Here is a 12,409-nt window from a genome sequence, read left to right as displayed (position 1 = left end):
CTGATGCAGCACTCCATCACTCTCCTTCTTGGTCAAATAGCCCATGGGTCATTGTCGTGTTGAAAGAGAAATGATAGTCTCACTAAGTGCAATCCAGATGGGATGGGGTATCGTGCCTTGAATTCTAAATTAAATCACTGACAGTGTCTCCAGGAGAGCACCCCCACAACCTCACACCTCCTCCTCCATGCTTCACAGTGGGAATCACACATGTGGAAATCATCCAATCACCTACTCTGTGTCTCATGAAGACATGGTGGATGGAAACAAAAATCTCAAATTTGGACCCATTAGACCAAAGGACAGATTTCCACCGGTCTAATGTCCATTGCTTGTGGATCTTAGCCCAAGAAAGTCTCTTCTTATTGTTGGTCCTTTAGTAGTGGTTTCTTTGCAGCAATTCGACCATGAAGGCCTGATTCACGCAGTCTCCTCTGAACAGTTGATGTTGAGTTGTGTCTGTTACTTGAACTCTGTAAAGTATTTATTTGGGCTGCAATTTCTGAGGTGTAGTTGACTCTAATGAACTTATCCTCTGCAGCAGAGGTAACTCTGTAACTCCGGTGATGGTCCTCATGAGAGCCAGTTTCACCATAGCTCTGGTTTTTGTGACTGCACTTGAAGAGACTTTCAAAGTTCTTGACATTTTCCAGATTGACTGACCTTCATGTCTTAAAGTAATGATGGACTGTCGTTTCTCTTTGCTTATTTGAGCTGTTCTTGTGATAATACAGACTTGGTCTTTTACCAAATAGGGATATCTTCTGTTTACCACCCCTATCTTGTCATAACACAACTGACTGGCTCAAACACACTAAGGAGGAAAGAAATTCCACAAATGAACTTTTAACAAGGCACACCTGTTAATTGAAATGCATTCCAGGTGACTATCCCATGAAGCTGGTTGAGAGAATGCCAAGAGTGTGCAAAGTTGTCATCAAGGCAATGGGTGGCTACTTTGAAGAATCTCAAAAATAAAACATATTTTGAGTTGTTTAACACTATTTTGGTTACTACATGATTCCATATGTGCTATTTCATAGTTTTGATGTCTTCACTATTATTCTACAAAATAGCAAAATAAAGACAAAACCTGAGTAGGGTGTGTGTGTTGGCAGGGGGGAGGGGGGGCTCAACACTGCTCCCCCTATAAGTAATTTAGTAAATATATGTCATTGTTCACTCATAGGTGTAGCCTACATACATTCAGAGATAATTTTAGTTGGACACCAATGATCCTGGTAATAGGCTATTGCAGTATGGTATTTTTTATCTTACTTTTATGTTCAACTTCATGAAACTGAGGGGGTATGAAGAATAGCACAGTGCAAACAAAGAGCTCTGTCAGTCTCCCTCCAATTTCCCCGAATGTCATTTTGAATACCATCATACTTCAAATAAATTTGGCTAAGGTCTCAGAATGCCCAGAGATCAGTACAAGAGACCCCAGCCACTCCCTCAGAGATTCTAGTCTTTCATAAAAGTAACATACTTCCTCCCAGGAGCTGGATAGTTAAACATCAGCTGGCAATTCACTGTCTTATTGCCCTGTGTCTTCACCTGGAAATCGATAGATGAATTTCCACATATTGATCCGCCATGGGTGAGATAAAGCAACAGTATCCTACTCCACTGCACTGGGGGCATTCAGCAATATTAATTCAGTTCCAACATCTGATGCAGTGATACAGGTTATGGAGAGTGTAGGCTGTCCTGCTTGGGTTCATCCCTGAATATCGCTGTATTTAACTAGAATGGGGAAACTAAATCGAACAAAATCGCACAACTAAAGGACATGGTCCAAGGCCAAAGGCCCAATTCGATTGAAACCAGTTTATAGGCTAAAGCAACGTAGCATTTCTCGCCTAGGGGAAGAAAGCAGGCTTGAATCAATATTAAGTTTGTTCTCTCCAGTTGCACATAGTAAAATATAGTGGCTCTATTGTTGCAAACAGAAATCCAAATATACTCTCTCAAATTGCAAGAAAAAGAACATGATTGTGATTGGATAACTGCCCCAGCCAAGGGGACCTTATCTTGCATGAGGAGGAGGGCTGAGTTGAGGGTGGGAAGCGTTGCGGTGCAGAAGTCCAGAGCACCACACGTCCCTGACCTCACAAGCTGGGCCAGAGGGTACTTAAACACACTTTCCCGGGAGGAGGAGGAGGGCTGTCACCTGTGTTCAGGGGAATTATTTAACTAAAGGAAAAGGGGACAGCAGAAGACGGATGATGTGTGATTTAGCTCACTGTTGGGCGGAGAGAGAGAGATAAGAAGATGGGCGGAGGAGTAGGAGAGATGGGGTGGGCCGGGGGGGGGGGGGGGGGGCAGTCTCATGTTGGCAAGTCCTGGAATGATCTGTGACTTGCTGATTGATTAACAGAGCAATCAAAGTGAACTTACCCAGGAGCTACATTTGCTAGGTCATCTATTTACATGTCAGTGGTTCTTTGGCGCTGCACACAATATAGAGCCACTGATTCCAATAGGTTAAAAGTTCTGCGATAGGTAGAGCGAGATTAAGAGAAATAAGTGTATGTGTCAGGTAATCACCACGAAGAATCACGTTTAAAAGGGATAAGAGGAGAATCATTGACAGAATCACTGTAAAAACTTCCCAGCAAACAGTGAACGTTCCTGCAACAATTGTTTTGGGTGCATTTCTAGAAAGGGTTAACGCAACGTTCAAAGAGAAAATGTTACATCCATGTCATGGTACCATCTCTAGCTGGGAACATCTGTCAAATGAGAGACTGTTAGAAAGCTATTTTGACCCTGTCAGAACGTCCCTAATGCCAAGGTAAGCAGATAGTTCTTGGGGTCTTTATAGTGTCAAATCATGTTCAGACCTCTACAAACAGGTCAGCAGATACTTTTATGACGATCACAATGCCACAATACACCCGAAACAGAACATTCCAGGAAATCCAAATGTCCTCTCGGTTATTGTTGAAGAGATAAGATAAAGATTAGCTCGGTTATCGGTTCATGACCTCTTATCTCCAAGCACACTCTGATGCAACGCCTGTGCATCCCGCTTAGACTTAGACTTACAGCCGTTAAAATCCTAGACGTTGACACTGAGGCGGATGTCTGCGAGACACACGTTTCCTTGTCATAATTTAAATGGCAATTTTTGGTGCCTATGTTGCCAATATCCTGTCCCTGCACTTGACTTGATAGTCCTGTTCTTTAGGCCGGCCTGGTAGGGTTCAGGGCCAGACATAAAGTGTATAGACCTTTCTGTAAGCGGACACATTAATCTCATTTCTAACGAACACTGATGGCCATCCTAGACATTTTTAATGAATCCATGAGCACACACAAAGGTGCACGTTTAGCTTTCTCACAAAGGCAGGATATTAAAAGGAGACGTCTCCAGCGCAGCACAAGATGAACGGCCGGTTTAATTGCCCCGCAGACAGCCATTATGATGACATTTAGTGGGGTATTTTCGACAGCTGACAGGAGTCATTTAGACCACGTCTTAAACGCACCCTGACACAGCCATGGTCACATGAGTGTTGTCATAACAGCCATTAATAGAAATGCTAATAGAGGCCGTCACTTACCCCGGGACACTCTCCATTCAAATGTCTTCAATAAAAGGACGTCTACATGTCACCTAGGCAGAGGTGTAGGTATTGTCAAAGGATATTATGCATGCCCATCCACCGGCATGTCTTGGGTTGGTTTAATACAATGATGCATTCAGTAATACCAGATATTATTGTATAAAGCTCATATTTTTTAGAGGTTATGTAGGCCTATGTCCCATCATTGATTACAGTATTTGCAAGGTGAGTCGTACTAATTTACCGGCATGGATTATACTCAGCCTTCTGGTCAAATGGCAGATGCAAAATATCCTTATTCCTGTTTTTTGTTGGTCCAGTCTACATAAGCTGTTAGTAAAAGTGGCCTATGCATGGTGTTGATTAAAAAAAAATGTGTAGGCTATCGAAGTAGTGGAATCACCAATCGACTATTATTATAATGTTTAGGTCAATTCTTAAAGCAACGGTTATTGGTTTGTAAATATTTTTTTCCCCATCAAAATAGAAAGGCATAATGCAATCATGCATCTGGCTGCACTTGGTGTCCATGGTGCTGAAACTTCAGTGGTAGCTACAGAATGATTGGCTAGTATGAGAAGGAAGAATGAATTCTCGTGCTAGCTGATGAGTAGCTGTAGCATTGTAGCTGGTTTATTCATTTATTTTTTACAATTGCATTGCCTGAACAAGTGTGTGAGTCTATCACATAAGGAAAAGACGGCAAAGTAGTCGGCAAACTTCCGCGCAAAGCTTGCATGTGCTCTCTTAGACTGAAGAAAGGGTCTCGCGGTGCCACTTTATCTAACACCTTGCTCAAAATAACACTACTTACTACCTTACTTACTGACGGACTTTATTGTCCCCATGGGGACATTTTGTTGCAGTGTCATGTACACAGTATACTATTTTAAGGTAAGTTCTCTTTCTCCATGCAGCCTAAAAAAAACAAGTAATAAAAAGTCCCAAAGAAAAATCCCTCCATAACTGGTCAAACCTGAAGAGTAGGCTAATTTATAAATTTTTGCTCGCTGCTCCTATCTATCTAATTCTAGCAGTTTGTCAACCCAGATTTATTTACGACATGGCTCAAGTAGGTAGGCTAAACACTGCGCATAAAAAGTAAAGCAAAAAGACACCTCACTCAGGGGTCGCAAATTGAGATTGCAAGTGAATAAAACAGATTAACAACTATGAAATCATGTACCTCAATGTCCGGAAGGTCTTTACTCAGCATGTTTCTCTTTTGGTAATTTGTCTGTCAGGTAAAAGTTCAAATAAACCGTTCGGTTTGTGTGTTCAAAACTTCTCTTGTGCTCTGTAGTAGCTTATTCCATTCTGAGTTCGAATGCGCTGTCTGAAACATCAAATATTTATTTAAAAAGCACATCCAGTTAAACACAGCAGCACATATGTTGTCCATAAAGACTGATGTGTTTCGTTGGACCAATGTAATCACACTGATAAGGGAGTTTGAAAGGTTAAAGTTTGTTGTGAGTCCATTATAAGGTGAGGAGGGGGCACATAGCATGGATAACTGTTCTGCAGCATGTTGAACGTCAGCACTGACATCCATTCACAGTTGGTAGGCTACTGTAGGTTGCTGCGTTGGTTGCTGCCTTTCACCACCTCTGTTTTCAAGGACAGTTGTGCAACCCTGGCCATGTGCAATAAAAGAGCTGTGATTTGTCTTTCAGTTGCAAACAAAGATATTGGAGGAGACACACCGTCCAGGGGCCTCATTTATAAACCTTACGCTCATTTATAGCGTAAATGTCACACATTTCTGTGTGTACCATTTATGAAAAGTCTGCTCACATACAAAAATATTAGGAAGTATACACTTGGCACATGCCATACCATACATAAGCATGTTTCCGGTTATAAATCAGACCTATCATAAAACTGTGCGTGGGTGAACGAGAAAAACTCCCTCCATTTACCTTTTATGTTGACAATAACTTCCTTGGCTTTATTTGCGGTATTATTTGGAACTATTGGCATTAGGCCACGGCATGCAAACAACTAATTGTTGTTCAATATGTAGTATAGATTACTGGATAGATTACTGGGTTTCTATGGTCTGCCTTGGTATACGTTCTAAGATGCGCAATGATGTCATGTTCCTATAGCACACCACATGTAGCCTAACCATACAATCAACTATTTCACGTAAACTATCGGTCTATTTACTGTGTTGTTATAATGTTTTACTCTTCAGCAGTAATGTATGCTGTATCTGGGAAAGGACTGTCCATTTCTGAAAGAGCAGTTTCTGAAAAGCAACTGCAAATGTTTTGGACCTGTTAGCAGAACGTTTGAATTCATGGACTGATGGACTGCCAGCAAATTCTGAAACATTGTCTAAGGCAGGCTACTAAAATAGAAATGCAATTACAGTACGGACGGTAGGTTACTAGTAGTGATGCACCGATATGACATTTTTGGCAGATACAGATATCCGATATTTAACATTTTTGTGGCCTTTTAAGCTTTCTAGTACCATTAAATAGTTAACACACACATGGATGCAGCGGTCTAAGGCACTGCGTCTCAGTGCAAGAGGTGTCACTACAGGCCCTGGCTTGAATCCAGGCTGTATCACATCAGGCTGTGATTGGGAGTCCTATAGGGCGGCGCACAATTGGCCCAGTGTCATCCGGGTTTGGCCGCGGTAGGCCGTCATTGTAAATAAGAATTTGTTCTTAACTGACTTGCCTAGTTAAATAAAGGTCACACATATACACACACACCACACTGACCAAAAAGTTATTTTGTTGTCATGTCCCCATTACCAGTTAAGCATAATCAAAACCTTTCACTTACTTGCTGTGCTGTTTCATTGTTCATTTGTTCAGTAATTTCATTCTCAACCAGGATTTCTATGGAACGCTGTTTGGGTCTTTGCATGTCAAAAATAACCCTATTTGACGTGTCAAATATTTTTATTTATTTATTTATTTCACCTTTATTTAACCAGGTAGGCAAGTTGAGAACAAGTTCTCATTTACAATTGCGACCTGGCCAAGATAAAGCAAAAGCAGTTCGACAGATACAACGACACAGAGTTACACATGGAGTAAAACAAACATACAGTCAATAATACAGTATAAACAAGTCTATATACAATGTGAGCAAATGAGGTGAGAAGGGAGGTAAAGGCAAAAAAGGCCATGGTGGCAAAGTAAATACAATATAGCAAGTAAAACACTGGAATGGTAGTTTTGCAATGGAAGAATGTGCAAAGTAGACATAAAAATATTGGGGTGCAAAGGAGCAATACAAATAAATAAATTAAATACAGTTGGGAAAGAGGTAGTTGTTTGGGCTAAATTATAGGTGGGCTATGTACAGGTGCAGTAATCTGTAAGATGCTCTGACAGTTGGTGTTTAAAGCTAGTGAGGGAGATAAGTGTTTCCAGTTTCAGAGATTTTTGCAGTTCGTTCCAGTCACTGGCAGCAGAGAACTGGAAGGAGAGACGGCCAAAGAAAGAATTGGTTTTGGGGGTGACCAGAGAGATATACCTGCTGGAGCGTGTGCTACAGGTGGGAGATGCTATGGTGACCAGCGAGCTGAGATAAGGGTGGACTTTACCTAGCAGGGTCTTGTAGATGACATGGAGCCAGTGGGTTTGGCGACGAGTATGAAGCGAGGGCCAGCCAACGAGAGCGTACAGTTCGCAATGGTGGGTAGTATATGGGGCTTTGGTGACAAAACGGATTGCACTGTGATAGACTGCATCCAATTTGTTGAGTAGGGTATTGGAGGCTATTTTGTAAATGACATCGCCAAAGTCGAGGATTGGTAGGATGGTCAGTTTTACAAGGGTATGTTTGGCAGCATGAGTGAAGGATGCTTTGTTGCGAAATAGGAAGCCAATTCTAGATTTAACTTTGGATTGGAGATGTTTGATATGGGTCTGGAAGGAGAGTTTACAGTCTAACCAGACACCTAAGTATTTGTAGTTGTCCACGTATTCTAAGTCAGAGCCGTCCAGAGTAGTGATGTTGGACAGGCGGGTAGGTGCAGGTAGCGATCGGTTGAAGAGCATGGATTTAGTTTTACTTGTATTTAAGAGCAATTGGAGGCCACGGAAGGAGAGTTGTATGGCATTGAAGCTTGCCTGGAGGGTTGTTAATATATGCATGTTGACGAATCAGGACCTGAATATGACTGCAAATCACATAATCATTTAACGTGTTCATCACGTAGTTATTACACATTGATTACACTATCACTCGTATTTCATATGTCACAATGATCCATCGATACGTAAGCTATAATGCTGTAAAGTTGTCTCGTGCATCTACAGTGCTGGTCATTTAAAAAAGCTAGCTTAGCTCATGGATGCAAACAATGTTCTTATAATAATAATAATAATATATGCCATTTAGCAGACGCTTCACCCAAAACAAATCAAAACGACATAATCTAGGTGTCATCATCTAAAATAACCCTAATTTATAAAACAGTTATTGTTTGATAAATGGTGGTCGGACCCATCTATGTGAAGCTAGCCACAATAAGGATTAGCCAAAATTAGTGGACTTTGCGGTTAGCCTTCAAAATAAAAGTATGGCATAATTCGACTATTTGTGTTCATTTCTATCACTGTCAATAACATACTTTTATTATGAAGGCAAACCACACATGCCACTATTGCGCCTAATCCTTATTGTGGCTAGCTTCACAACACATAACCCGGTCCGGTTATAAGCTAGGCGAACAACAAGTGGCAGCCTAGCTAATACTTACTAAGCAATTCCTAAATCATTGCTAAGAATAATGAAAATTACTGCAGTTTCTACTGGCCATTGTTTTCACTCTGGTTGTATTGGTGCTAGCTAGGTACCAAGCTAAAGCTAGCTACCCCAGAAGTTGCGGTCAAAAAAATGATGCTTTATTACCAATGTGGTATTGTAATCACATCATTCGTGACCGGTGTTTGCTTGTTTGCAGACTTTTTTGTACAGCTTTGACAGTGCTACTGTATATTTTTTGACACACAAAGACCCAAACAACGTTTCATAGTATGTATGTCATGAAACCATTAGCAGTAACGCTATTACTGTGTAACTCCGGTAGGGTAACATCTGAAAAATAGCGCACTTGGTAGTGTGTACCGGTGCTCGACCAGTTGGTGAAAGCCAACATCACCCACAACAAAGAACGGTTGATTGTCAAGGGCAATGAATTCCATTATCTTGGCTTTAATGGATTTTGCCTTTGAGTGACTGATCAAATGACTGCTCGACTTGTTGACTGCTCGATCCACACAGCAGACATTGTGGGCTAGGTTAGGAATGCTGTGTTGCACGTGTAGCACAACATTTTACGTGGCGTCATTACGTCATTATATAGGTATGCACGGTAGCATTGACGTTTTTAATCGGTTTCTAACATTTTCAACAGGTACAAAGTATCTATATCCACAGTAAAATGAATCCTATATCAACATATCCTGAAAGGCCACTCAGCAAGGAAGAAGCCACTGCTCCAAAACCGCCATAACAAAGCCAGACTACAGTTTGCAACTGCACATGGGGACAAAGATTGTACTTTTTGGAGAACTGTCCTCTGGTCTGATCAAACAAAATTGAACTGTTTGGCCATAATGATGTTTGGAGGAAAAAGGGGGACACTTGCAAGCTGAAGAACACTATCCCAACCGTGAATCACGGGGGTTGCTGCATCATGTTGTGGGGGTGCTTTGCTGCAGGAGGGTCTGATGCAGTTCACAAAATAGATGGCATCATGAGGTAGAAAAATTATGTGGATATATTGAAGCAACATCTCAAGAAATCAATTAAGGCTTGGTTGCAAATGGGTCTTCCAAATGGACAATGACCTCAAGCATACTTCCAAAGTTGTGGCAAAATGGCTGAAGGACCACAAAGTCCAGGTATTGGAGTAGCCATCACAAAGCCCTGACCTCAATCCTATAGAAAATTGGTGGGCAGAACTGAAAAAGTTTGTGCGAGAAAGGAGGCCTAAAAACCTGACTCGGTTACACCAGCTCTGTTAGGAGGAATGGGCCATAATTCACCCAACTTATTGTGGGAAGCTTGTGGAAGGCTACCCAAAACATTTGACCCAAGTTAAACAATTTAAAGGCAATGCTACCAAATACTAATTGTAAACTTCTGACCCACTGGGAATGTGATGAAAGGAATACAAGCTGAAATAAATCATTAACTGACCTAAAAGAGGGAATTTTTACTAGGATTAAATGTCAGGAATTGTGAATAACTGAGTTGAAATGTATTTGGCTAAGGTGTATTATAAACTTCTGACTGAAACTGTATCTAATTCCTAGGCAACTAGGTCTAATTAAATTAGAGATGCAGATGATCATTTGTTTTATGGCTCCTTCCGGAATATGAACCCATCACGGCCAAAAAAGGTAAATACTTTATTCTGCAATGGTTAAGAAAATTAAATAAATAGGAACAAGATCACTATGTCTAATTATTGTAGATTCTAAAAACAGAACACAATGGCTGCATTCCTGTTCATGTGTTTTTGTGTTTTTAGTTTTTCATGAAAAACATTTTCATCAAAATACTTACATGCCAGCTTGCAATACCATATTTCAACCAATAGCAGATGTGCATACGCATGGTGTAACATTTGCGGGGAGGTGAGCACATTCTCACTGTATAAATGCCAACTGTTGTGTACAAACTGGTGAATACACCGTTTCAGTTATGTTTTGTATATGTGCACGGTTTATAAATGAATCCCGTGGACATTGTTTGAATGATGAAGGTATCTCTAAAAGGCAAACATTCAGGTGCCTGCAGTTACATAGGTCTGCTCTATATTATACAGTAGGGAAACACTGGAAGAGCAAGACGATTGTATACACATGTAGCCTATCAGACAATACAGTTCAATAAAATGCAACTTTATTAATTTCAGGGCTGTAGCAGGGCATTAAACATTTAGAACAACACACATGTAATTCAATCCAAGTAAGTGCAGTGAATGTAACAAAAGAGATATATAAAAGTAAAAAGTATAAAATAATCATGCCCAACTGATCATCTTTAAGAGGACTCCCTCATATGTTCTGATAATTACCAAGAACCTCTAATGATATCCACACATAAAAGAAGTATCTGAGCATTGCAAGTGTGTGGAATGGTGAATATAATTGAATTTGATGACAGAGGTATGAACTGCATATCAGGACAGTGCAAGAGGGTCATTGTGGTGTGTTACTGTACACTGGCTCTTGAACACACACACACACACACACACACACACACACACACACACACACACACACACACACACACACACACACACACACACACACACACACACACACACACACACACACACACACACACACACACACACACACACACACACACACACACACACACACACACACACATATATACTTACCTCATGCCATTAGTTGTACATTTTTACTTCCTGTTAGCAGCTGACTCAGACAATCCCATTGGTCAGTGTGGTGTGAAATTGTCCCCTCCAGAAAGCTTTAATAGATTTGCTTACAAACAGTATATTCATATTGTACACCAGCCAGCTCAAGGTCAAAGACTGGGTCAGGAGTTGATTGATTGATGTGCATGCTCAACCAATCCGGTCCACTGTCCTAGGCCTGACAAACATGGATGTGATGATTCAGCAGGAATTCTGTCTGGGGGAGATGTCATTCAAAGTGAGTTGATTTACAACTCCTGGCTCTGGCTGGCACACTGTCGGCTGGTGTAAACCCTAATGCATCCATCCCTTAAATACACATGATTAAATTACGAGAGAGAGCAAGAAAGAGAGAGAGCAAGGTAGAGAGAGAGAGAGAGAGAGAGAGAGAGAGAGAGAGAGAGAGAGAGAGAGAGAGAGAGAGAGAGAGAGAGAGAGAGAGAGAGAGAGAGAGAGTAAAAAAAACGTAAAAACAAAGACAAAATGTATTGATTTTAAATAATGTATCCACTATGCAGGACTGTGTATCCTTCTTTTCTTACACATTGCTCATATCACATTCTGAGGTTGTTCTTTGCCATCTGTCTTTTTCCAGCGAATGCCAGGGATCTCCGGTGGGGGACTGTTCATGTTGTGTTGTGAATCCACTGAGGGGCTGACACCTGGTTGTGGACAGAAGAGATAAGGAGCTGAGATGGTGCTGAGCTAAAAGAGACAAATAATGTACAAGAGATCAGGCAAGTATACTCTTATCTTAAAGTTATTGTTATATAATAAGCATATTATACGTATTGTACACTCTTTATTCATCAGAAGGATTTCAGTTGTTATGAGTTATGATTGTGGTCAATATTCCCAAGGTTTGACCAATATTCCTTTTTCCTAACAGAACTGTAGATGAAGGTTGACATTTATTGGGATGAGTCTTGTCCTGTAGGCAGGACTGAGAAATTTCCACTAGATGGGTTTGTTTTTTCCACTAGTCGAAATTGTCTACAGTCAATATATATATATTTTATTTTATTTTTGGTCTTAATTTAAAGTTAGGGTTAGGCATTACGGTTAGCAGTGTGGTTAAGGTTAGGTTTAAATATCTGAGTTTATGTCTTTTCAGCTGTGCCAGCTAGTGCCCACTGCAGAGCTGCCTTCAGAACAAGATTCATTACAAGAAACGCAAACCTGCGTAGTAGGCTTACCTCCATCAAAGTCTAAGTGATGTTAAGGAGAAACACTGGCTCATATACTGTACAGTGCCTTCAGAAAGTGTTCACACACCTTTACTTTTTCCACATTTTGTTGTTTTACATCCTGAATTAAACAGTTATTCAACTGAGATCGTGTCACTGATCTACACACAATACCCCATAATATCAAAGTGGAATTTTGTTTGTAGACATTT

General features: G+C 40.7%; 1 protein-coding gene across 1 annotated transcript in view; it reads right to left on the bottom strand.

The window, feature by feature from the left end:
• Positions 1 to 5,004, bottom strand: part of LOC124009398 (dihydropyrimidine dehydrogenase [NADP(+)]) — a 144,237-nt gene extending 139,233 nt beyond the window's left edge. Inside the window, exon 1 of the mRNA XM_046321200.1 lies at positions 4,762 to 5,004. Coding sequence (XP_046177156.1) covers positions 4,762 to 4,791 — 30 coding nt within the window. The 5' untranslated portion in view covers positions 4,792 to 5,004. The remainder of the gene's footprint in view (positions 1 to 4,761) is intronic.
• Positions 5,005 to 12,409: the final 7,405 nt, after the last annotated feature.

This window comes from Oncorhynchus gorbuscha, linkage group LG22 (assembly GCF_021184085.1).
Source record: "Oncorhynchus gorbuscha isolate QuinsamMale2020 ecotype Even-year linkage group LG22, OgorEven_v1.0, whole genome shotgun sequence".
NCBI classification, from domain to species: Eukaryota; Metazoa; Chordata; class Actinopteri; order Salmoniformes; family Salmonidae; genus Oncorhynchus; species Oncorhynchus gorbuscha.
Note: the sequence above shows the minus strand (reverse complement) of the source record. Positions and strands in the feature narration are given on the sequence as shown.